General features: G+C 46.5%; 1 protein-coding gene across 1 annotated transcript in view; it reads left to right on the top strand.

Moving 5' to 3' along the window:
- The window catches only part of FAM229A (family with sequence similarity 229 member A), a 63,627-nt gene extending 37,154 nt beyond the window's left edge, over nt 1-26,473 (top strand). The window contains exon 2 of the mRNA XM_069221280.1: nt 26,272-26,473. Coding sequence (XP_069077381.1) covers nt 26,272-26,374 — 103 coding nt within the window. The 3' untranslated portion in view covers nt 26,375-26,473. The remainder of the gene's footprint in view (nt 1-26,271) is intronic.
- The last annotated feature ends 1,123 nt before the right edge of the window (nt 26,474-27,596 follow it).

Raw genomic sequence — 27,596 nt, 5'->3', positions numbered from 1 at the left:
GAATCTGCAGCATCCATCAGCGCTAAGAGAACAGCACAATGTATCGTTCGCCAGGCGCTTGTGCAAGGAGGAGGCAAAAGTGCTCTTCACACACTAAAGCCCAAGAATGCAGTGCTTCCCGACGCCCAGGACATATTGTTTTGGGTCAAGGGCAACAAGTTTTCATGTTTATTTTGTCATTGGAAAAAGTAGGCCCAACCCCCTGATGCGCAAACTCTTTGACTGCCAGTCTACAGAGAAAGGACTGTCTGCAGTTGAGGTAATATGAATGTCCATATGTTAACTGTGTTCGAACTTGTATTTATGGTTCATTAGTGAAAAGCTGTTACACTGCACTAATGACAATGGTTGCAGTTATCAAAAAAAAAAGCATACACACGTTTGAAAAGTTTAACAGTGTGAGGCTAAGTGTAATGCTCCCAGAATGCTCCCTGATTAGATGAAAATGTTTGCAGAAGCTTGTAAGCAAATGTGATGATTCTTTGCTTTCAAAATAAAATGTTCAGAAAAAAATGCAAGTAGGAAAAAGCACTTCGCTACTATTAAATTTTAGGTGATATTTCTTTGAAGTGTCATTTAGTAAAATGTATTGATGAATGCAAGTATTTCCAAAAAATATTCCTAATGGAAAATCAGTGTAACCATTTTTAACAAGGTTATGGGAAGCATATAAACAAACACTGGCAAAGCCAACCAATCCAACATTTGTTGTGAGTCTTTTAGTTTCGTCAGCGCTTGTCTTGTTTTGACATGGCTTTTGTAACACTATTGTGGGTGCTTCCAGGTCCTCACCATTGTAACGAACACTGGTAAAAAGCAAAAAACGTTTTATGGTCTCAAAAAGCACACATTGCATCCGATGGTGTAACAAAGGCCCAGCAGCCCAGGTGGTGCCGAGGGACCCACCCCCCAGGCGGACCCCTCAGCACAGTACCTGCCCTGAGTGAGTCTGGAGGGGGGCCCCCTCCATGTTCTTTGCAGGGGGGCTCCCCCCAGTTTCGTTACGCCACTGATTGACACAGTAGTTCCTGCCACTGAACAAAACTAATTTATGTGCCAATATGCTCCTTGTGGAACAGCAGAATGTGATCACTCACAGTAAAGCCAGCCGATAGATAGCCACTAGCCCGCCTGTGCGATTATGACCCCACCTATTGCCATGGTTTTCGTGGCAACCTTACCGCCACGAAAACCATGGCGGTAGGCACTATCAGTGACAGGGAATTCCTTCCCTGTCACTGATAGGGGTCTTCCCTGCCCCCCTCACCCTCCCCTGGTTTTCCCCCACCCCGTCCCGCTCCAGACCCCCCCTTCATTCATGCACCTTCATGCACACACCCACACACGTATTCACACACGCATTCTCACATTCAAGCATGCATGCAGACATCCATTCACAATACCTTCCACACACACTTACATACATACCTGGCACACACGCATACACACAACACAACATACACATACTCACACATCCATACATGCACACACACACACAACATGCAACACACACCTGCATTCACGCACGCACAGACATACACCCCCCCCCCACACACACACACACACACAACACCCCCCTCCCCTGTCGGAGCACCAGACTTACATGTTGTCAGGGGGAATTTACAGAATGCGACCAGGAAATCGTACTCTTAGAAAATATTTATGAACTGTATTTTAGCACAAGCAAAAATGTATGCGTAGATTTCTTCATGTGAAAATCTATTGAGTGTTTACAAGGTCACTTTCCCTCCAACCACTTTTTTCCCAATTCTGGAAGAACTTCTACTTCTGCCATTGTCAGCAGTAAATTTCCAACCTTTCTCAGTATGGGAAAAGATTAGAGAAGAGCTGGTGAACATCCTTAAAACATGCAAGTTAGTAGGTTTGCAGACTCAAAGGCATTCCAGCCCTAGAACTGTTGCTTACTGCTTCCTTCAGCCCTAGTTTGTAGCTATAGTAGGGATTGAAATTGCTAATATTTAAGCCCTACTATAGTATTGGCCCTGACATGATCAGAGAAGCTATTATCATAATGAGATTGCTGCTATAATTTGTTGCCGCACTACATGGCACCTAAGGGACAGTAGATTTTTTTACAGGACAAGTAGATTTAAGAAGCAACCTGTCCCCTCGCAATATCAAGCAGAAAACAGGCAGAAGGGGGGGCACACCACCCAGGCCCTGGAGATCACTGGGGGCACTCCAGGAAGGAGGGTCAGCAGCAGACAGATGTAAGGCAACAAATCACAGTGGCAGTCCCTTCAGCCACCCAACACATTTCAGGCAGCAGACCAATGCCACAAGTCTAGTAATCCAGATCACGGTTCCTTATAGCAGCATACCACTTGCTGGCAAGGTGCAGCATGTAGAGCCAGCAGCATCTGGTTACAGATCCCATGCAGGGTCTAGGGGAATCAAAGTCAGGGGGCAGCAGTCAGCAGGACAGCAAGCAGAAAAGCAATCCAGATGAGTCCTTTGTGCCACGCAGAAGACACCAGGCAGCAGGGCAACAAACAGAAGAGCAGTACAGGTGAGTCCGTTTGTGGGGTTCAGCAGTCCTTCTGACAGAGGTTCAGTCCCCGTTCCAAAAGTGCTCCCGCCATCAGGAGCAAGAGCCCTCTACTTATACTCCAAAATACCTTTGTTCAGGGGGTAGCTTCAAAGGAGTCATTTCAAGTTAAGCATAACACCCTTCCAACTCATCCCTGTCTCCAGACATCAGTAGGGGGTAATCAGTCCATCGTGTGAGGGCAGGACATGGCCCTCTCATATGTAAGGTGTGAACAACCCTTCCTCTCCCCAGCCCAGGAAGACTACCAATATGCAGATGCCTCTTCTGACACACCCAGCCCCTCCTGTGTGATGGCTCTCGGGAAAGTATGCACCAAGTGGAGCTGTCACTCTGCCCCAGACGTGGGTTGGAGTCAGGCTGCAAAAGCACTAGAGTGATAATCACAGAGAAATGCCCACTTTCTAGAAGTGGCATTTCTAAAATAGTAGCTACACCACCTACACCAGTAAGCAGGATTTCTCACTACCATTCCAGACATACTAAACATGCCAATGCTATTCCTCATACATCAGAAGATACCACGTAGCCAGAGGTCAGGGCATTCCCAATGCAATCCTACAGGTGGAGTAGCACTCACAGTAGTGAGAAACTAAATAGGCTGTCACTAATAGGACATGTAGTACATAAAGACATAAGCCCTACCTTTTACATACACAGCACCCTGCCCATAGGGCTATTGAGGGCCTACCTTAGGGGTGACATAGGTGTAGCAAAAAGGGAGTTCAGGTCTTGGCAAGTAGTTTGACTTGCTAAGTCAGTGCGACAGAAAACTGCGCACACAGGCCCTGTAGTGGCAGGCCTGGGACAGTTTTGAAAGGCTACTTCTGTGGGTGGCACAATCTGCTCTGCAGGCATACCAGTAGAATTGATCTTGCAGGCCTGGGGTATATCTTATACCACTTTACAAGGGCCTTATAGGTAAATTAAATAAGCCAAACAGGTGTCAACCAATTATACCAAGTTGTAGGGGGAGAGGACATGCACTTTAGCACTGATTAGCAGTGATAAAGTGCCCAGAGTCCAAGAGCCCACAAAAAGAGGGTCAGAAAAATAGGAGGAGACAGGCAAACAGTTTGGGGATAACCATGCAGAAAGGGTCATTTCCAACACACACCTTGTTCAGCTTCCAATCGCTTAAATCCCTTAGGAATCTTGAATTCCAGTCTGCAGATACATTTTCTTTCCCAGGCACATACTCTGCCCTCAAATTGAGTTTGTGTTCTAATCAGAACAGACAAAGCTTCTTGGCTAGATCCGAGGATTTTGTTCCCCCTAAACAGTTTATTTAGGCTAATGCAGAAACATTGTCCATCTTCAATAAATAAATAATGTGGTGTAACCTCTCTGTTTTCAACCATAAACCACAAGTTTCCCGTACACCCAAGCGTAAACCCCAACCACTTAAACTTGCATCCGACTCCATGACAAAGTCTGGTGAACATCCAAAAATTGCTCCCCCGTTTCAGGCTTCTAAATTCTCCAACTACCAAACCAGTTTTACCCTCACTTCTTGGTCTAAAGAAATCTTGTCCCCATACCGTAATCTCCACTGAAGTGCCCTTGCTTTTATCCTTTGTAGGGCACAATAGTGTAAGGGACCAGGAAACATTGCTTGAATAGAAGATGATAGTAGACCTATAATTCTCACTAGCTCTCTTAGAATAAAGGAATCTTGTTTGAGGACATGCCTTATCTCTTTGCGCATTTTGTTTATCTTCTTCAAGGGAAGTAGCAAAATCACTTTGTATCTATGGGGAACCCTAAAAGTTTGAGAGTGTGAGAAGGAACGAGCAAGGATTTTTCCTTGTTGACTATGAAACCCAAACTTGCCAATAGGGACATAACCATGTCCAAGTCTCTCAGGAGTTGAGATTTGCACTGTGACTTTATCAGGATATCATCCAAATAGATGCTTATACGGACACCTTTCTCTTAGGTAGGAAGCTTCCACCCTCATCACCTTGGTGAAGCACCATGGTGCTGACGAAAGGCAAAAAGATAGTGAACAGAACTGGAAAAAATTACTCCATCAGGTGAATTGAAGATAAGCTTGGTACTCCTCGGCCATGGGCATTGTGAAATAAGCATTTTTTAAATCCAGCTTTACCAACCAATCTTTTTTTAGTTATGTCTCTTAACAGATGGATCCCTCCCATCGTGAAGTGTTTGTATACTAGGAAATGTTGAAATTCCTTAAGTTTATAATGGGCCACCAACCCTTGTCCTTTTTCTCCACTAGGAAAAGAGTACTTACAAAGACTCTGCTGTCCATATCCACTTTGTCAATAGCACCTTTTGGTAGCATAGACTCTATTTCTTGGTCCACTGCTGATCTGTTTTCAAGATCAGTTCTCTTGGGGATGGGGGTAGATTGGAAGGACATTTCCAAAAAATGTGCCCTGAAACCCTGCATGGTTTCTAAAATACAAGGATCCTGGGTAATGGTTTCCCATATGGGGGTGAAATACTTAAGAGGGTCCCCTACTTTTTACTGGGAAAAGAAAGAGAAGTTGTTGTACTCACCCTGATATCCTGATGGACCTTGTCCGTGAGGTCTATTTCCTCTCATAAACTGATAACGTCACCATTGGAGATAGAATGTAGTTGATGCTCTAGCTTGATAGCCTCTTTGTCTGTGGTGGGACATTTGTAAGCCTTGGCTGGAAAAAGGTCCCCTTCTGCTGGCTTGTTTAAAAACACTAGTGTTGAAAACTTTTTCCATATTGAACTGCACCTTATCAAGAGCCGTAAAGGTTGCCACAAATTTGCCTAAAATCATGATCATATTTTAATCAAAAAGTAGTCCTTTCGTAATTTCCGAAGGTTCTTTTTCTGCAAGATTTACCAACTTGGGATTGATTTTAATTAAGACTGCTTTGCACCTTTTGGCATTCAGCCCAGCCTTCACTTTGCCCCAAAGAACTATGGCACGCTGGCTCCAGTCTCTCAGCAGCTCCAGATTTATGGGAATCCCTTTGATATATGCCTCCTTGGACATATCAATTAATCTAGCCAGAGGTTCAACAACATTGAGTAGACGATCCTGGCAGAGTTTGAGGGACCTTTCGAGTCCTTTCCTCGGGTCTCTGCCCAACTTGAAGAGGAATGCAATGAGGTCCGGATCTAAATTAGGAGTAAGGCAAACTTTCTCATCAATTACCAGCCTTAAACATTCAACTTTTAGGATGTTCTGCACCTCTTTTCCCAGGGGATTCCTGATCCACCTTTTTATAAAATTGCCCACATGCTCAAGGGGCCATCATTCAGCACTTCTGGGTGCTTAATTGTCTGGGGTGAAAACATCTCCTCGCCTAGAGGTAGAAGGAGTTGCATCTTCCATGAAGAACTCAAATCCCACACTGTTACCCTCGTTAAGATCAAGGACATATTTGTCACATATTTCCTCTTTATTATCTTCTCCTGCAAACTCAATCTTGTGAGTTACCAAGGTGCCACTAGGGTCACCCATTTCAATTGTGCCACTTCGGACACCTCTCTCCTTTGTGCCGTATAGGACACCAATCTCCTTTGAGGTGCTTAAACCTCCTATCTTTTTAGAGGTATTTCGACCTCCCAACATTTTGGTGGACATAGACCGTTTTTTCGATATGGTGGGTCTTCCTTTTTTTCTTTCCCCCTCCTACTCCATTATCAGAATCTCCCTTCCAGACCGACAAGCTCTCATCATCATATTTCCTGGCGTTCCCTCTATTTTTAATTACTGGCTCAACTGTTTCCCATACACAGGCACGCATTTCATGCTGGATTATGTTTTTTAATAGGTTGTTCATTAATTTTCCCCTCATGGAGGTCAGGAGCATCTCTCTCGTTTTCAAACCTGGGCAGTCAAAAAACTGTTATTGTAGAGCTTGTCACACATTTTTAGATCTTGCCAGGCAAGTTGAAATAAATAATTTACCAAAATACAGGAAAGGCCTATTAAATAAGCATTTGTAAATAATAGCATGTCAATGAAATTGTCTAGTGAAGGTGCTGATCAGCTGATTATAGGGACACTGTATCTGTCAGCATTGACTTGTGATAATGTCCCCATGTGGCAGCGTAAGCGGTATACAAATCAATGAGTCTAAGCCCAAGCCAAAATGGATCCTAACATCTCAGGTTGGGACGGTGAAAACTATTGCCCAATGCTTTCCTCTAACTGCGCTGCTCTGCTCAACAAGGCCTCTGCGGTGAGTGGAGCTGCGCTCGTGAAGGGATGCTGTGGCGAGTGGAGCAGGCAATGGAAAAATACCCTGCGTCTGCCTACAAGCACCGTTTATGTGGCTGCGGTATACGGCGGAGATTGAGGGTAAAGCAATCCATTGTGCAAGGGGAATCTGCCAGAAGCTGAAATGAGCATTGGTTGGCTCCTGAACCATCACAAAGGCCATCAGCTCGCAAGGGAAGCTACCTGAATTCAAATGAGAATCCGTTGGCCCAGTGACTGGCAAAAAGGCTGGCCACTCTAAAGTAAGACGCTTAGGTGGCACAAGCAAAAGGTATCACCCCTTGAAAGAGTAAAACTAAATAAAGATATGTTTCCATAAATTGGAAACTAACAAAATAACAACAGTTTTAGAAAGTTGTTATATGAAAACGTGATAGAACTAGAAACAGTAAAGAGGTAAAAGAGCAAGTGCTACTTATCTGATTGAGAAGCAGCATGTAAAAGAGGAGGAAGATTCTGCACATGGACTTCTTATGTGTTGCTAATGTTCTATTCTAGATTGTTTTAGATCTATGACGTAATGTTCTTTAACCCCTCGGGTGCCTGGGGTGACCTAGTCTTGTCCTCGCACACAGTTCCCGTGTGCCTGGGATGAGACCAGCTCGTCCTGCACCTGGCCCACACCCCCCAGTCGGGGATGGAAGGGGAATCGCTTCGCCTTCCACCCTGACACCCCCGAATTCCCCCAAGTGACATCTGATGACGTCAGCACCCGATCAGAGGTCACCTACCATCGCGCTAGAAGAGAAATGCTCAGGAGGAGGGGGCAGGCAGAGGCATGAAAGGAAAGGAAAGTCCTTTCCTTTCATGTCTCTGTAAGCATTTCTGCTGCCCAATCGCAATGCGATTGGGCAGCAGAAATGCCCACTAGACACCAGTTTTTATTTTTATTTTTATAATTACGTATAAGGGGAGCAGCCCCATGGGCAAGGGCCGCTCCCTATGGGGGGGAAAATATTTTTAGGCCTTTTCTGCTCCCTTGGGGCAGATCGGCCTATTATAATTAGGCCGATCTGCCCCCGGGGGCAGAAACCCCTAGACACCAGGGATTTATATATATTTTTTGTTTACTTGTGTTTTTATGTACGGGGAACGACCCCTAAGGCAAGGGTCGCTCCCCTGGGGGGCAAATTGTGTTTAGGCCATTTCTGCCCCCCTTGGGGGCAGATCGGCCTATTTTTATTAGGCCAATCTGCCCCAAAGTGGGGCAGAAGCCACTAGACACCAGGGATTTGTATTTTATTTTATACTTACGCATAAGGGGAGCGGCCCCTTGGGCCAGGGCCACTCCCCAGGGGGGCAAAATATTTTTAGGCCTTTTCTGTCCCCCCGGGGGCAGATCAGCCTATTATAATTAGGCCGATCTACACCTAGGGGGGGCAGAAACCCCTAGACATCAGGGATATATATTTTTTTTATTTACTTCATGTTTTTATGTATGGGGAGTGAACCCTTAGGCAAGGGTCGCTCCCCTGGGGGGTAAATGGTATGTAGGCCATTTCTTCCCCCCTTGGGGGCAGATTGGCCTATTTTTATTAGGCCAATCTGCCCCCAAGGGAGGCAGAAACCACTAGACACTAGGGATTTTGTTTTTTATACATGCGGATAAGGGGAGCGGCCCTTGGGCAAGGGTCGCTCCCCAAGGGGGCACATTACTGTTGGCCATATCTGCCCCCCTTGGGGGCAGATCGGCCTATTTTTGGAAGGCCCATCTGCCCCCAACGGGGGCAGAAAGCCCACCAGAGACAGGAAAGATTTTGTTTTCAAAATAAGAGGGTGGGGTTACCCCCACCCCCAAATAAATGGGCAGATGGATCAATTACCCCCGATCCGCACCCCGGAGAGGAAAGTCTACTAGATGCCAGGGAATTTAAAAAAAATAGTGTGGTGATGGCTACCAACCAGTATGGGCATGGTTATGCCCCCACCCCAACTGAAGGGGGTAACAGTCTTTCAGCTCTCCTCCCACACACTAAAACATCTTATCCCACAGCAAGCAAGAGGACATTTGATTATTTTGGGTTTTGGTTTTACATTTGGGCCATGAGAGCTTGGCTAACTCTTAAAATCGTCCCACTTGGAATGGTGAGGGTTGCACTTTTTGGACTTTGGGACGCTGCCATGTTGAAAAATCCACAAGACCTAGACACAGCTGAAAACTAAACATCTGGGTGAGTCCAGGGTGGTGTGCTCCACATGCACCCACACCATTTTCTTACCCACAATGACCTGCAAACCTCCAACTTTGCTGGAAATCACTCATTTTTCCCACATTTTTGTGATGGAATCTTACGGAATCTGCAGGAATCCACAAAATTCCTACCACCCAGCATTGTCTCACCTATGCCGATGAAAATTCTGCTGCACTTGTCATCCTCATTTTTTTTTCAAACTGCCCTTTGTGACCCGCTTTGGTTTCCCCTCAATTTCAACATGTTTTTGGCTCTTCCCTGTCACAGGTACCTGGCCCACCTACACAAGAGAGATATCATTGTTACCGGGAGACTGAGGAGAACGTTGGGTGGTAGCAAATTTTTGCTGGTGCAGTGATCCAACACAGAAATGTGGGAGAAATGTTATTTTTAGCTAAATTTGAAGTTTGCTGAAGATTCTGGGTAAGAAAATACTAGGGGATCCATGCAAGTCACACTTCCCTGGATTCCCTCGGGTATCTAGTTTTCAGAAATGTTTGGCTTTGGTAGGTTTCCCTAGATAGCAGCTGAGCCCAGGACCAAAAAACAGGTCCCCCCGCAAAAACAGGTAGTTCAGTATTTGATAATTTTGATGTGTCCTCATAGTGTTTTGGAGCATTTCCTTTCGCGGGCACTAGGCCTACCCACACAAGTGAGGTACCATTTGTATCGGGAGACTTGGAGGAATGCTGGGTGGAAGGGAATTTGTGGCTCCTCTCAGATTCCAGAACTTCCTGTCACCAAAATGTGAGGAAAAAGTGTGTTTTTGGACACATTTTGAGTTTTGCAAAGGATTCTGGGTAACAGAACCTGGTGAGAGCCCCACAAGTCACCCCATCTTAGATTCCCCTAGGTGTCTAGTTTAAAAAAATGCACAGGTTTGGTAGGTTTCTCTAGATGCTGGCTGAGCTAGTGGCCAAAATCCACAGCTAGGCACTTTGCAAAAAGCAGCTCTGTTTTCTTTGGGAAAATGTGATGTGTCCACGTTGTGTTTTGGGGCATTTCCTGTCACAGGCGCTAGGCCTACCCACACAAGTGAGGTACAATTTTTATCAAGAGACTTGGGGGAATGCTAGGTGGAAGGAACTTTGTGGCTCCTCTCAGATTCCAGAACTTTCTGTCACCGAAATGTGAGTAAAAAGCATTTTGTGGCTAGATTTTGAGGTTTGCAAAGGATTCTGGGTAGCAGAACCTGGTGAGAGCCCCACAAGTCACCCCATTCTGGATTTGCCTAGGTGTCTAGTTTTAAAAAATGCACAGGTATGGTAGGTTTCCCTAGGTGCCGGCTGAGCTAGAGGCCAACAACCACAGCTTAGCACTTTGCAAAAAACAGCTATGTTTTCTTTAGCAAAATGTGATGTGTCCATGTTGTGTTTTGGGGCATTTCCTGTCAAGAGCGCTAGGCCTACCCTCCCATGTGAGGTACCATAGTGATCGGGAGACTTGGGGGAACGCTGGGTGGAGGGAAATTGTGGCTCCTCTCAGATTCCAGAAGTTTCTGTCACCGAAATGTGAGGAAAAAGCATTTTTTGGCCAAATTTGAGGTTTGCAAAGGATTTTGGGTAACAGAACCTGGTGAGAGCCCCACAAGTCACCCAATCCTGGATTCCCTTAGGTGTCTAGTTTTAAAAAATGCACAAGTTTGGCAGGTTTCCCTAGGTGCTGGTTGAGCTAGAGGCCAATACCTACAGCTAAGCACTTTGCAAAAAACACGTCAGATTTCAATGTAAAAATGTGATGTGTCCATGTTGCGTTTCCTGTCGCGAGCATTAGGCCTACCCACGCAAGTGAGGGACCATTTTTTTATCGGGAGACTTGGGGGAACGCAGAATAGCCAAACAAGTGTTATTGCCCCTTGTCTTTCTCTACATTTTTTCCTTCCAAATGTAAGACAGTGTGTAAAAAAGACATCTATTTGAGAAATGCCCTGTAATTCACATGTTAATATTGGCACCCCGGAAATCAGAGATGTGCAAATAACCACTGCTCTCCACACCTTATCTTGTGCCCATTTTGGAAATACAAAGGTTTTTTTTATACCTATTTTTCACTCTTTATATTTCAGCAAATGAATTGCTGTATACCCGGTATAGAATGAAAACCCATTGCAAGGTGCAGCTCATTTATTAGCTCTAGGGTTTTTGATGAACCTACAAGCCCTATATATCCCCGCATCCAGAAGAGTCCAGCAGACGTAACGGTATATTGCTTTAAAAAATCTGACATGGCAGGAAAATGTTACAGAGTAAAACATGGAGAAAAATTGCAGTTTTTTTCACCTCAATTTCAATATTTTTTATTTCAGCTGTTATTTTCTGCATGAAAACCTTGTAGGATCTATACAAATTACCCCTTGCTGAATTCAGAATGTCGTCTACTTTTCAGAAATGTTTAGCTTTCTGGGATCCAGAATTGGTTTCACATCGATATCTGTCACTAACTGGAAGGAGGCTGAAAGCACAAAAAATTGTAAAAATGGGGTATGTCCCAGTTAAATGCCAAAATTGTGTTGAAAAATTGGGTTTTCTGATTCAAGTCTGCCTGTTCCAGAAAGCTGGGAAGATGGTGATTTTAGCACCATAAACCCTTTGTTGATGCTATTTTCAGGGAAAAAAACCACAAGACTTCTGCAGTCCATTTTTAAAAAAAAAACAATTTTTCGCCTCTATTTTGGCTAATTTCTTGGTCTCCTTCAGTGCAACCCACGAAGTCTGGTTACGTCTAGAATTTCTAGGATGTTGGAAAAAAAGGACGCAAATTTGCCGTGGGTAGCTTATGTGGACAAAAAGTTATGAGGGTCTAAGCGCGAACTGCCCCAAATAACCAAAAAAAGGCCTGGCACCTGAAGGGGTTAAACTGCTGCGCGGAGTGGCATTAAAGGAATAATGCTTAATGGTAGCCTCCGGTCTTGTAATGAAATCTCGTTTTGACCCTGAATGTGGAGAAAGGGATGTTCATAAGTGAGAGAGCCTGATCTTCAGAAATCTATGGGCCTGCTTTCCAACCCATCAATCAGCATAGAAATTCTTTTTGATTAATTGTCTGTTTTGAAACTTGAACTAAGCTTTTCTGCAGTTCTTCTTTTAAAAAGTGAAGGGGGTAGTTGATCCCCTCTTGACATTTCAAGTTAATTGACGTTTGTGATCATGTGGATTTTCTCATGGCGTCATGCTGAATAGTGCACTTTTTTGTGATTTCTTTTTTAGGTCTTAGAGACAATTTTAGCTGCTTCATGTAATCCAAAGCATGCACAAATCAAAATATATATGTGTGGTAGTATGGACTTTGGGGCATATTTACACAGAAGTGGCGCAGAACAGCGCAGCTCCAAAATTGGCAGCACAGCACTGCGTCACTTCTGAAACACAGGGATGCTCTGTATTTACAAAAATAGGGCGCACCTCTGTGTTTCCCTAGCACTGATGCTAAATTTAGCTGCCAACGCAGGCATTCTTGCACCATGGTGCAAGGGTGAATGCGTTGAAGGAAATGATTGCTTATGTGCAGGAAGGTGTCCAGTGCTGGAGAGGTGTGACACACTTGTGATCCCTAACCCGGAGACTTGTGCAGAGGATGGGGAAGGCCAACCATTAACAGCCCAAACTCACCTTTGAAGGGGGCAAAAAGAAGTGCGGTGTTGCCGGTCCTTCGGCGGATGACTCACCGCCTGAGGAGGGGGCTTCAGCTTCTTCCGTAAAGGCTATGTTCTTAGATCTCAAGCATAGCCTGGCTGGTATCGATGCTAAGCTTGACTATTTGACGAGCAGATGGATTGTTTGAAGGAACTGGTGGATGGTCATGAGATTCGTTTTGAGCAGTTGGAATCTCGCACCTCGGACTTGGAGGATGGACACCGTGAAGACGGAGAACAATTGCTCTGCATGGAACGCGTGCTGGAGGTGATCCACAACAAGAACGAGGACTTGGAGGCCCCGTCATGCCTCAATAACAAACGCATTATTGGCCTTCCTGAGTCGACGGCTATGGGTTGTATGGAGGACTATGTTGAGACAATGCTGTCTGAGATATTTCCCGGTGAACTCTCCCAGGTATTGGTGGTGGAGAGGGCCCTCAGGTCTCTGGGTCCTCGACCTCCGCCGGGAACTCTGCTGCGTCCTATAGTTGTTTGCTTGCTGAACTACCGGGACAGAGACACTGTGCTTAGACTGGCCAGAGAGCGTAGATCAGTGGTTGATAACAATACTGAGCTTAACTTTTTTCCTGATTACACCCCTGAGGTGCAGGCTTCCCCTAGGGCCTTCCTGTCGGACAAGCGCACTCTAAGCCAGACGAATGCTAAATACTCCCTCATTTATCCAGCCAAACTACATGTGCAGCAAAAGGGCAGGCTGCATTTCTTTACTGATCCAAAACTGGCCGCCAAGTTCGCAAAATCGGTTCCCAAAAAGACACTGTCGAAGGGTTCGAGAGATTCTGGCAGAGAGAGAGGTGCCCTGAGTGACAATGACTAAGGGCCAGATGTAGGTACAAAGCAAATTGCGACTTGCAATTTGCGAGTCCGAGCTACTCGCAAATTGCAACTCGCAATTTGCTATGCAGAACGGTGTCTCAGACACCGTCTGCGAGTCGCTATGGGGTCGCAAAGACCCACCTCATTAATATTAATGAGGTGGGTCGCAATTTGCGACCCCATAGCGACTATGGGCACTCACTAACATGGAGGCCTGCTGTAGTCAGCAGACCTCCATGTCCGTGACTGCTTTTAAATAAAGCAGTTTTTTTTATTTTTAAGTGTAGCCCGTTTTCCTTAAAGGAAAGTGAGCTGCACTTAAAAAAAAATCCGAAACCTTTTGTTTCGGAATTTTTCAGGGCAGGTAGTGGTCCCTTGGACCACTACCTGCCCTGAAAAAATATTTTGGGGTCCATTCACAAAGGGGAAGGGGTCCCATGGGGACCCCTTCCAATTTGCGAGTGGGTCACCATCCACTTCAAGTGGATGGTAACTGCGACTCCATTTGCGACCGCATACGCGGTCGCAAATGGAATTGCATACCACTGCGAGTCGCAAATAGGAAGGGAACACCCCTTCCTATTTGCGAGTCGGAAATGCATTTTGCGAGTCGGTTCCGACTCACAAAATGCATTTCTGCATAGGAAAATCCTGTTTGCGACTCGCAAACGGCAATTTTTGCCGTTTGCGAGTCGCAAACTGTTTCCTACATATGGCCCTAAATGGTTTCTGCTGTGCCAGGGCAATGGTGGTTCCGCCCGTCGCCTTATTGCTAATACATGGGTTATTGTTCCTAATAAGTAAGATGGCTGCTCTATTGTACTTGTTGCATTGCGAGTTCCCCTGCCACCCATCCCACTTGGGATGGTCCCTTGGATGGCCTGTTCCACGTCCCTCTGGATGAGTCCATGGACACTGTTTAACACTGTTATTTGGGGGGTGTACTGGGGTTGGGTGGGATTTATGCACAGACCCTTTTGGAGGGTCAGCATGGGTGGGGTAAGGGTTGTTCTGGTTTTGGTTTTCTCACTATGTTTTCCTTTCTTTGTCTTTGCTTCCCTTTCTGTATACTGACGCCGCCTGGACGTTTTGGTGCGGAGGGTTGAGTGGCTGGTTGACTGTTTGGAATGGCTGGGAATAGTGTGACGCCTGTGCGCTGCCTTACTTGGAATGTACGTGGGCTAAATGACGGGTGCAGGATGAGACTGCTGTCTGCCTATATGCAGCGCCATGCGATTGACATTTGCATGCTGTAGGAGACCCACCTGGTTGCGGCCATCCGTAATAGGATAAAGGCTGGCTGGATTGGAGTGTGTCATACCGCTATATACTCGAGCTATGCTAGAGGTGTGGCGATTCTGATTAGGGAGGGGCTACAGTGGTGCACCGAAAAGACGCTTGTGGATCCGGATGGTCGCTACGTTATGCTGCGCAGCACGCTGCTGGATAGACCCTACAGATTGGTGTTGCTTTACGGTCCAAATACTGACGACCCTGATTTTGTCCGAGAGGTGGGTCGGCTGATTGACTCGTTGGGATCTGGGACTTTGCGTGGGGAGGAGGGGATTTTAATGTGATATTGGATCCTGTGGTAGATCGTGAGAGCTCAGCTCGGCCGCAGCATGTGGGGATGCTAGGGCCGTTTTGCATGTGAGGGTGCTATTGTAGATATTTGGAGGGCGAAGCCTGGTACTGATAGAGAGGGCACGTGTGTCAATTATGCTCACAATAGCTGGTCCCGCATAGACAGGTGGCTTGGTACAGGGGATGTTGAGCTTTGGACACGGTCGGTTAAGCACGTGGCGCGTACCTTATCGGACCATTCTCCAGTTCGTCTGGAGTTGATTATACCGGGAGGCCCCTCACAGGCCTTTATGTGGCGACTTCCTCATGGTGCTCTTAGAGATCAGGTCTTCCGAAATGAGATCCATGAAGCCATCCTGCATTACTTTGCTGAGAATCGTGGGTCAGTGGCTTCTGCTGGGACGGTGTGGGAGGCTTTTAAGGTATTGATTTGTCATATTTGCATCGCTAAGCAGCATGGCATGCTAAAGGTGCTGAGGAAGGAGCTGGTGGAGCTGGAGGCCCAGCTTGTTGATCTGGAAAAACACTTAGTGGGAGATTGATCGGGCGATACTCTGGCCACCTTGAGAAGTACGATGACACAGTACGAGGAAGCTGCGCTGCAAGAGGTTTGTTTCTTGGGAGGCATACTGTGGCGAGAAGATATGGTGAAGGGGAGAGAGCTGGTCGTACGCTAGCAGGCATGCTCCGTAAGCCGTGGGCAAGTAATTATATTGTAGAGTTGTCGGATTCAACCGGCGATCGTTACACTGGCACTGCCGAGATTAAACGCGTTCTCACTAAATTCTATGCGGATCTGTAAGGGGAACCTGCTGGGTTGGACTCAGCTGCGTCGGCTGATTATTTTGAGGATATCAGTTTGTTGTGGCTTGAGGATTTACATCGGTCATATCTGATGCCACCTTTACGGTGGATGACGTGGTTCAGGTGATCCGCAGCTTGCCAGGTGATAAAGCCCCTGGGCTGGATGGCTTAACGTCGTCCTTCTATAAGGAATATGCTGATATCCTTGCGCCGCACCTCCTGGAGGTTTATGCGGAAGCACTTGATGCTGGGATTCTTCCTGCCTCGCTGCGTGAGGCCCTCATTGTGACTATTTTAAAGCCAGGGAAAGATCCGTGCAGCTGTGACTCGTACCGCCCTCTTTCATTAATCAATATAGACAATAAGATCCTGGCAAAGCTAATTGCTGCGCGACTACAGCCTTTGCTCCCATCCCTGGTGTTGCCAGACCAGTCTGGCTCTATACTGGGCCGTTCCATACTGCACAATCTCCGTACTTACTTTGCGGTTTGTGGCGCGCTCGACCCTGATGTATGTGCGGTGGCGGTGTTCCTGGATGCTACCAAGGCTTTTGACTCTCTTGCGTGGCCGTACACGTTTACCCTGCTGGCTCGGGTGGGACTAAGCTCCAGGTTTATCCAACTGATTCAATTGCTGTATTCGAGACCTTCTGCCCGGTTGAGAGTGAATGGGACCATTTCTGACCCTTTTCTGATAGCTAGAGGCACTCGTCAGGGCTGCCCATTGTCCTCGCTGCTTTTTGCAATAGCGATGGAGCCATTGGCTGCCCGGCTGCGGCAACATCACAATCATAGAGGATTGGCATTTAGATGGCGGCCAATACTAATTTCTATGTTTGCGGATGATATTGCTCTGTATGTCCAAGATCCGCAGCGACATCTTGATGTCCTGCTAGATGAAATAGTGAGTTTTGGACGGCTCTTTGGTATTACCATCAACTGCTCCAAGTCGGTGGTGGTACCTTTCTCTGCGGTTACAACACAGTTCCCCTCTGGGTATCCAGTTGGCTGGGCTGATGGCCCAGTGCAGTATTTAGACACCTGGTTGAGACGAGATGTCATTACACTCTGGTCGGCGAATTACGGCAGAGCTCTTGCATGGTTGGAAGATAAGGTAGAGATGTGGCGCTCGCTGCCGCTGCGGCTGCTGCTGACAGGTCGTATCGCCATAGCTAAGATGGTCATTCTGCCAAAAATTCTATATCTGTTTATAAACCTACCTTGTTCTTTCTCACTGTGAGTTTTTTTAAAAGGCTTAGGTCTGCTCTGGTGAAGTTAGTTTGGACCGGTAGACAGCCTAGAATTTTGTGGGAGAGACTGACATTACCGTTTGAGATGGGCGGTTTGGCGGCCCCAGATTTAGAGCTTTATTATTACTGTGCGCAGTCACATTTCACGCAGTTTTGGCTGTACCCTGCGCGGTATCTGCCACATTTGGCACCTGAAGCGGATGCTATATGGCCTGATAGGCTCCCGCGTGTGTTGGGGAGCCCGGTTGGGCCCAGGTTGCATGAGATCAATACTATGGCTTGCACGGCGAGGGCTTGGTCTGCACTGTTGAGGCGTGTTAAAGTGCGTGAGCCGTTTGCACGTACAATGCCAGTTTTGGATGTTGCGGATGAGCAGCTGTCGGGAGATGCCCGTGTGCATGAGTTTCTTCTTGAGTCCGGCCTGACCACCTTGGGCTCTTGGTTTCCTGATGGACTGGTTATCCCGTCTGAGATGGTGCTAAGTGATGGGCGTGACACTGCAATGAACCGGCTATATGTGCTTAGAATTGGTGCTATGCTCCGATCGCATTACCTCTGCTTCCCCGCGATGCCTCCGGTGTGTCGTGCGCTGGAGCTTCTGTACCAGACACGGTCCCCGCGTAGACTTATCATCAAGTTTTATGCTTGTATGCAGAGCGAGTCGCCTGAGAATGAGGGCGAGAGTGCGCTGGGAGGTGGACATCGGTGAGGCCATTTCGGACGAGGTGTGGCACAGATGCTGCACGCATATGAGAGAGTTGTCCCCTAACTATTGACTGCGCCTTATTCATTTTAAGTTTTTACATCGGCTGTATCATACGCCCTACGGATTGAGACGCATGGGTCTACGTGCTGACGCGTGTTGTGAGAGATGTGGGGCCCCTGAAGCGAACTTTCTGCACCTCGCATGGAGTTGTGCCGGGGTGAGTGAATACTGAGCAGAGGTGTTGTGAATTATTGAGGTGATGACTGATACTGAGCTGTTGCACACTCCTAAGCTTGCCCTCTTAGGCTATGTGGAAGGGGTCCTAGCTGCTCACAGAAGACTGATAGGGCTGCTGTTGCTGCTGACCAAGCGTAGGGTTGCAGTGTGCTGGGGACGTGGTGAAGCGCCTCAGAGTCATGAGTGTCTGCGGGATGCTTCATATAGCCAGGAGCAGCTGATGATATACTGGGAGCTCATGCCTGAGGGCTCGCGTCCGAAAGATATATGGGGCCCACTTCGAGCTTCTTTGGCGAATCAAGATTTGGGCAGCGACTAGAAGCTTGGCGTTTCCTATAGCTTGCATTAAAAGGTTTCCTTCCCTCTGTGCTGACCCATAAGGTCTGCAGGAATATGGTTGCAATGTCTGCGGCAGAACTGTCCTGATCATTTTTCTTTCACCTTTCTCTATTCCTTACTTTACTCTTCAATTCCTTCTCTCTTCTTAGTTTCCTGTGTTGAACCTGCTGGTTGTTGTATAGTTCTTTAATTTCTCAATGTGCTCATTGGGAGTGCACAGCATTTGATTGTATTATATCATGTGTAGTGAAGCCTGAATCCTGATTGGAAGACACTGTGAGAAGGTTGCATATGGTTGTTGATAAATATGCTTTACTCATTTCATGTGCTGTTAATGCTGACCTCTTAGATGAGAGAGATTGACTATATTCTTATTATTGTATAATAATAAAACAAATATTTTTTTTTTTAAAGTTGGAAAAGTTTTAAAGTGTGTCTAATCACAGTATTTTGTACTGGAAGGATTCCCTTGCAGTAAAAAGCCTATGTTAGACTCACGCACACACCCTTGCACTATGGCGACCTGCTCTAGGGAGAGGGAAGGAGGATGAAATTTCTTTGTACATATGGCACTTTCCTGCTCCCTCCCTGTCACGCAATGCAGCGCAGCAATTTTGGCAGCTACTCTGCATTCTGTGCCTTTTCTATAAATCTGGGCGAAAGTCTTTTCTATCCAAACAAACCAACATCAGTAGAAAAGGTTGTAATGTACCTGTAGCTTTCTTCAAGTTCTAACTAATGATAATCTTTATTAAAATCAAGGTGAGAAATCACTTTGGCACTATTCAATTGTGTCAGCAGTATGTGACCCTAGATGTTGTTCTTGTTCAATTACTTTATTTGCCTGACGCATGTCAGCGCATATGTGCACAGCTCCTTCACTGTCTTTTTTAGGCATTACCACAATGGGAGAAACCCATGGTGTTGGACCAGTGGAACGCTTAATAATGTAATGCTTAAAAATGATTCAAGTTCTTTTTCAACAGCTTCTTGTAAATAAAAATCATGTATCTATGTCTCTGAGCAACAGGACGAAAATCCTCATTAATATGCAGTTTTACTTTCATAGCCTTTAGCTTTCCTAAACCATGAAACAATGAAGGAAATTGACTTACTATTTTGTGATGAGCATTCCTGTTGTAATTCACAGCAGTCAGTCCCAGATCAGCAGCTGTGTTGAAACTGAGCTGACAGGCAGGTAACGCTGTACCATGAAGCCACATGAATCACCACAAATGATCCTTGATTCTTTATGGACTTCGATGCATCGCAATTATACACTTCAGTCTTTGATGGCGTAAGCCACGGTAATGGAGCAGGTCATTATATTTCTCTTCAGCCATTATGCTTATCGATGCACCACTGTTGAGAATGAAAGGTATCGAACAACCACTTATTTTCAATGTAATCTTTGCACAGTGTTTGTATGATTTTGCTGCTTTGGCATGTCAACTTTTTTTGACTGACATTTTTCCTGCGACCAATCTGACATGTGCACGTTTCTCTGATGTAAACATCGACATGGCACAATCACTTTCTTCACTTTCATTATTGAGGTGGAGGAACTGTTTGACGATGAGTTAGATGATGATCAACTTTGTTTAGTATCTATTTGCCTCAACTGATTTTGCCACTTGGCCTTGTGGGTGTGCCTCGATCGTTGCTTCTGGAATGGTCTGGTGGCCATTTTGTCTTCACGCCATGATGCACTTTTTCTTTCACTTTACACACCATTACAAAATGGTTCTCTTTCCCATAGCCTTTACATACCTGTCCAATGGTGGGACACTTTCCTTTGATCGGAAACTAAAATCCACATCTAAAAGAAAACGTATTTTTATGTGTAGACAGAACTTTATGGTTTTCAGTCTTTTGCTTTGGATTACTCTTCACATTCATGACTTACTCGCTCTGGGCACCTCTGACCTCTATGCTAGCAGCTTTGTCTCTCAGTGTGTTCCTCAGCTTTGGCAGTCATCAACACTCACTGCAGACTGGAAGTTTCTGTTAGCATTCATTGTCTGAATGAGCTGGACAAGCATCCATCAATAACCCTTAGACGCATGGCTTCTTTATCATTATTTTCATTGAACTTACAGTGTTTGATGAGTGCATCAAGTCTTTCCACAAATTCATTGATTGTTCAACCAACTCTTCGACTTTCTTAACTCAAAACATATTGTTCATAATCAATGTTTGGAACTGGATTGAACTTGAGAATCAACGCATTTTTGATCTGACGTGACATGACTTCCTTGTTCAGTTTTCTTCATTTTCTTTATGATTTCTTTGACACCAGCAACGTGTTGAGATATTTGATAGTCTTTCTGTTATCAGTTTCGTCAAGTGCATCAATGAAATTTTCAAATGTCTCTATCCAAGCAGTCCATCTGTTGCCAATATTTTTCTTTTTGGTGGTATCAGAAGGTGGTGGTAGTTTCAAGAAGGCGGCAGCACTGTAGACTGGTGTGGAACTTCCTGATGTTGATAGTAGTATGCAGTTTTCTTCTAACACGGCAAACTCTGTAGGAGAGCACTTTCTTCTTCGGGTTACTTATCCCCTATCTTGTTGCCAGTTGTAGCGTCCTCCCCAGCCTAGGCACCCACCAATGACTACGCCACACAAGGAGCTGTAAATCACATGCCTTTATTCCTCTGCGTGTACCTGTGAACTCCAACATTCTAAACTAAGCTTTCATTACATTCTATTCTAGTGATTACGTTATACTGACATGGAGTCTGTTAGGAGCCAGAAAGGTCCTGTCCTAAAACATGCAAGACGCTACACCCATCTCAACGGACGGATCTGACTGTCCAGGCAGTAGTGCGTAGTAAACATGTGCAAATAAGCCCACGTTGTAGCCTGACATATGTCCAGGACAGGGACTTCGCATACTAAAGCAGTGGTCGCAGCTTTGGCTATGGTGGAGTGATCACAATAGCCCTCAAGGGGTTGTTTTTTGGCCAGTGCATAGAGTTTAATGTAGCGCACAATCCATCTTGAAAAAAGGCCCATTTCTGCATGGCCCTTCGTTTCTTTGCCTTCAAACCCAGTAAAGCGTCGGATCATTCACCCAGAACTCTTTGGTAAGATGAATGTAGATAAATAATGATCTTTTTTGGGTCCAGGAAATGGACTCTCTCCTCCTCTTGGGAAGGATAAGGTGGAGCAAAGAACGTCTGCAGTCTGATTGTGTGGCCTACATGAAAAGGGTGGCACCACTTTTGATAGGAAAGATGCATGTGTTCTCAGAACCAGTTTATCTGGGAAAAAAGTTGTGTAAGAAGGGTACACAATAGTGCTAACCTTACTGGCCAATGTAATGGCCACTAGGAACACAGTTTTAATGGTCAGCAGACGTAGGGGGCTCAAAGAGAACTCATATCAGTAATGTCAGAACAATATTCAAGTCCCAATCGGGCATGATGAAGCAACTTGGAGGGAACATGTGTTATAGCTCATTTGGAAATCAAATCACGAAAGGTGACTTAAACAGGGTGGGCTGGTCTGGCAACTGCAAGAGGCTGATATGGTCAAAATATGTCCTTTAACAGTCCCCAAAGCCCAGCCATAGCAGGCTAACAAGAGAACAAATAAAAATCTTGATACAAAGCTGCAGAAAGGGGATCAACATTTTTGGCAGCACACATTAGTCCCAATGGCAAGCGTGTACTGTCTTGTTTGAGGGATGCCTGGCTAGTCAGTATGACATCACAGAGTTCTGAAGGAAGGTCAAAGACTGACAACTGCTGCTGCTAAATATCCCTTCTTAAAGGCAGAGCATGCGCAGGTTCGGGTGCCGGATCCTACTCTGTTGCTATGATATTAGAATCTCCCGAGATGGTAGCCTCATCGGAGGATTGATGCTCAAGTTCGGGAGTTCAGGATATCATACTCTCCATGCCCAATCCAGTGCCACAAAAATAACTTGGGCCCAGTCATTCCTGATCTTCTTGGAAAGAAGGAGTAGTGTTGGCGAAAAGGCATACAGGAGGGCTGAGCTCCACTTGAGATGAAAAGCATCTCCGAGCGAGAGCCGCCTTAGAAACTCCAGCATGCAGAATTGATGACATTGCACATGCTTAGTGGTAGCGAATAGATGTAACCAATGTACTTATCAATCTCTGAAGAGACATCCCACCACCTCTGGATGGAGCCTCCATTCATGTTACAGTAGGCATTGATGGCTGAGTTTGTCCGCTCTAGTGTTCACAGAGCCTGCCAGATATTGATCAACAAGGGAGATGCCCTGATGTGCCAGCCATGTCCAGAGATGCAGAGCCTTATGACACAGGGCCCTGCCTTGCTTGTTGCAATACCTTAGTTCAGGTGTTGCCTCTGTACACCTGAATTAAGTTTTCCTTGATTAAAGGAAGAAATGCTTTCAATGCCAGTCAGATCGCTCTCAGCTCCAGCAGATTTATATGGAGATGAGATTCCACCGGAGACCAGAGTCCTTTGATCTTCACCTCACCCACATGGCCATCCCAGCCAAGGAGTGATTCATCTGTCACTACAGTCAGCTCTGGGCGGGGAAGGGAGAGAGGTATGCCTGTGACCCAATCACAGTTGTTTGTCAGCCACCACTGCATGTCTTTTACAGTTCCCGCCAATATCTGCACCAGGTCGTAGAGATTCCCCTTATGCAGCCCCCAATGGGACTTCTGGTCCCTCTGCGGAGCCTGCATACGTTAGCGAGCATGTGTTACCAGCAGGATGCAGGAGGCCGTGGGACCCAGAAGCCTCACAGTTACTCTCACCGAAAACCAGGATCGAGACTGAAGTGCTGAAATTATAGCCTGAATATCCTGTACTCAAAGTTCCAGAGCATTTGCCTGAAACTGCACTGTATCTAGAACAGCTGTGATTTAAGGGAGCACCTGAGAGTGAGTCTTGTGTAACTTCTGCATATTTATAGTGAACCCCAGCAAATGCAGAAAGTCCATCACTACCACCCAGTTTCCAGGGTCTAGGATGGACAGGACCTGAGCTAAAGTGAGCATCATTGCCAGGATACCAGTCTGGTGCAGTGCACTTAATAAATGCTATAAATATAAATAAATATAAATAAATGCCTTGAATTTCTCTTTTTTTAGGAAGAAATTGGGAGGGTGTGGGTCTAAAAATAGGGGTGGAAGCCTCTGTCCTTTTTGGGTGACAGAAATTAGTGGGGATAGCAACCACAACCTACTTCGGATGCTGGCACCCTTTCAATGGCTCATTTCTGCAAACAAAACTGAGTTTCCTTACGGAGCGGGAAGGGGTGGTTGTCCATCAGCTGGTCTGGGGATGGTTGCATGGGGGTCTACCAAAAGAATGGAGAAACTCAGCTGAACACTTTTTAGTACCCACTTGTCCAATGTTATGGATTGCTAGCGGGACAGTTAATGATGGATCCTGTGGCCAGCTGGGTGCCCATGATGGTATGAGAGCAAACTAAAGTGAATTTGAGGCAGCTGGGTGGGGGAGACTAGATGGACCTCTGGCTGTGGTTCCACAAGGTTTGTGGCTACAACAGGAGTGGGTAGTCTTTGGCCTTGATAGCTGGGCAGGAACAGATTCAGCTAGTAGCCCATACCATAGCAATGGAGGAAGGAAAGGTGGAATGGGGTTGATGTGGGGCCATGGAGAGGCCCAAGGTCCTGGCAATGGCTTGGCAGTCCTTAAAGTGCTCTAGCACTGAGTCTGCCTTATCTCTAAAGAGACGGGTACCATCATGGGGCATGTTCATCAGGGATTCCTGGACATCCCCTGAAAAGTTAGTAGATCTCTGCCAGGTGTGACGTCTGGGTGCCACTGACGACCCAACTGCTTGGCGTAGTGAGTCGGTCATATCCAGTCCCCTGTGAATGGTGAACTTTGCTGTGTCTCTGGCATTTTGCCTGTAACAGTATGGCTCCGGCCTCCTCTGAGACCAGAGGCAGTACTTGTGCAACTGAATCCCAAACCGGATGGGTATATAGGTCCAAAAGGCATGCAGTGTTTACCGACTGCAGTTCAAGCCTAGAGGAAGAGAACTTCTTGCCAAAGGTGTCCAGCCTCTTGGATTCCCTATCCGGTGATGTGGTGGGGAATGTGCCTTAGTTGACCTTGGAGGTGGAGGCCTGGACAACCAGACTCTCCGAGGTGGGATGCTACGTGAGGGATGCTGGTTCCCCAATAGCGGACAATGGTGATGGGCAGCTTTTCTGTGCACAGGCGCCCCTGTGCAGGGCTTGGCCCAGGACCTGAATAGGAGATCAGTGAGGACTTCATTAAAAGGGAGGAGAACTTCGGAATGGGCAACTCCCATTTGATGCACCTCTGTCACAAATTAGTCTTGATTACTACCAAGGGCAGTGTAAAGGTCCAGGACCTCAGTCACTCATCTCTCCATTATAGCAAATGAAGCACCTTCTTCTGTAACTACACTAGCAGAAGAGACAAGGCAAGTGTCTGGGGAGCTGTCCATACCACTGGCATTCACCAGTTCCTTGTAACAGTTATTTTTGGCCTCATCAAGGGGGTTGGTGTAATCATTAGGATCTTTAGATCCTCCTCAATCATACACCTTTCCAAGCCTGTCAAAAAACAGGAGTCACAGGCTTCGACTTGTAAGGTCGAGTTCTGACCGGTGACGGATTCGATGTCAGGCAATGCTATTTTCTGCTCCGTATCAGAGTAAGATATGATTATAGGGTGGGAGCTGCCATGGCGCGTTGACAACACCGAGAACAACATTGCCGGAACGGGCTCCAGGAAAGGTTGCGGTCTTGCAATCTGAGTTTTTCCAGATCCAGAGCTGGATCCAAGGGCCTCGACTGGCGGACCTACTGTCTGAAATCTGGTGGGGGCACCTGCTGAACGCATGGGTCCCAAAGGCGCTCCACAGGTGTTGGCCCACCCAAAAATAAGGGTGCATGGCCTCATAAAAATCTCAGAGTTGGGCGGGGTCACAACAGCTCCAGGAAACTCAGGGATACATACAGTGGACTTAGGCAGGCTCTATGTGGGAGTGGGGCCTAGAGTGTTGTCGTTCCTGCACCTTGTCCGAAGATTTGGACCAGTGCAGTGAAGTCGAAGATCACTTTGAATTTGTTGATGTTTTTGAATTTTTGTGGGACTTAACCAATGACTTCGAGTGCAATGATGAGTGCCTGGAACAACTGTGCAAACAGGCCCTAGACCTTCCTTGAGACTTGGACATGGAGAGTTGTGGAAGCGACCAGCGTCGTGCGACTAGGAGCACTCCTTCAGTGCCTTAGAGTTCATGACACGGCATTCCTCACAAGCCATGGTCCCTCTTCAAGCACCAAAGGCAAACCAGTTGGAGATCTGTCACGGACATCTGTCTGTGACAGGAACCACAGGGCTTAAACCCCACCAGTTTTTGGGGACATCCTTCTACACTATGAGAAAAAAGTTTCGGACAAAATCAAAAAAGAACATTTCAGAAAAATCAGTCAAGAATTGACTGGAGGTAGCTCTGTCCGGATCTGCGCTGAGTGGTGTGGAAGAAAATAAATGTTGTCAGCATGTTGGGCGTGGACAACTCCGTTGACATTGATGCAGAGCCAAACAATGCCACCTACTGGCACGCAGAGGCACTCCTTGAAAAGTTTCTTGATTCAGTCTGACACCTAGAGCTTATTCAAGGGTAACGAATCTGCAGCTAGAAGTCTCTGTCAGATTGAAGGAGATATCTCAAAGCGAAGTAGGATAAATAAATCGTTCATCTATAGTCACTGCAACCCACACCTTCCCCACACATTCCTTCCAACCAACCCATTGCCTCTGTCCACATCTGCTGCATTCTCTGTTTCTCACTTTCCTCTCTCTCTTGACTCCTCCCCCTTTTCGCCTTTTGCCCCCTGTGACAGACGTATGACCCTTTTCTTTCTTGCAGGCCTTTGAGGAGATGTCCGGGGTGTCACTGCCTGACACTGCTCCATGTTCCCATCGATGTCTACATGGCCATGGGGGGACGTCCCAGGGCGGGAGCCACCTGAGGCAGCTGGGCTGAGCTCTGGGATCCAGAAGGGTGCCGCTGGGGCCTGGGCCCCCCCGAGCCATGCATCACCACCAGAGACCAAACAATGTACATTCTAATAAAGGCACACAGTAAAATCTTTTTTACCCCAGCCTGTAAGTATCTGTCCTTTCGTCTGTGAGGAGTGCGGAGGAAGCATGTGGAGGTGACAGGGAGGGCTAGTGGGCCTCTATAGGAGATGCCCGAACTGAATGTAGCAGGAATCAGGAATGTCGTGGATCTTTGAGGCCCAATATTTGAGGATCATGAGATGGATGGGCAAGAGAAACCTGCCCCCAGGGCAGGACCCCACATGAACAGACGTATGATGGAGGTAGAATCATGGATGCTTTGGCTCATAGAGGTCTGACATGTGAGCAGCAGGAGATGGTTGGATGTGAGAATCCTGCACAACTAGGATCAACGTGAGCAGGGAAAGATGGAGATGGAATCAGGAACGCATTGTCTCCTAGAAGCCCAATGTGTGAGCATCAGGAGTTGGTTGGATATGAGAATCTTGCATCCCACAGCTCAGGTGAGATTCAAGGAAACACTGGTTTTGTTGAATCTTGCATCACAAGTGCCATAGTGTCTGGAAATGGAAGTGTGGTTTGTGAGGGCATCATCTGTGGGCTATTGTTTGGTGGAGAAAGATGAAGGTGTGGGATGTTGGATCACATCCTTGTATGGATGGAAATGTAAGTGTCCTGGACCTCAGGAGTCCTTGTGTCCTACTGGTGAATTATAGGGACATGCAGATCCAAGCACATTAGTCACTGCAGCCCTTTTGAACAGTAGGGATCAGGTGGAGAATATGGGTCATCTTACGTGGGCAGCAGATGAGACTCGGGCCCTGCAGCACAGGGGGTGTTTAGTACTGGGGAAGGATGAGTGCAAAAGCGACTTGGCACCCATAAGTTTATACACCTTTAAAGAGCATTAAAGAAGTTCTACTTCTCCACAGGGGAGACTGTCAATATTGACTAAAGAAAGGTATATGAGAGGGCTGGCACCACGTGGAATAGAACAATTGGAATAGTATTAGGAGGCATTTCTTCTTGTCAACAAAACTCAAATGCTGGAGCAGCTGAATATAAGCTGAAAGGTGGGACACTGATTCCCTCTGCATGAAATGTCCAGGCCACTGGACTGCACCAGAGCAGCAGTGCTGTTGTGTTAGAGCATGCCTTTACGATTGGCCC

This window comes from Pleurodeles waltl, chromosome 3_1 (assembly GCF_031143425.1).
Source record: "Pleurodeles waltl isolate 20211129_DDA chromosome 3_1, aPleWal1.hap1.20221129, whole genome shotgun sequence".
Taxonomy (NCBI): domain Eukaryota; kingdom Metazoa; phylum Chordata; class Amphibia; order Caudata; family Salamandridae; genus Pleurodeles; species Pleurodeles waltl.
This window is presented reverse-complemented; position numbering and strand designations above follow the sequence as displayed.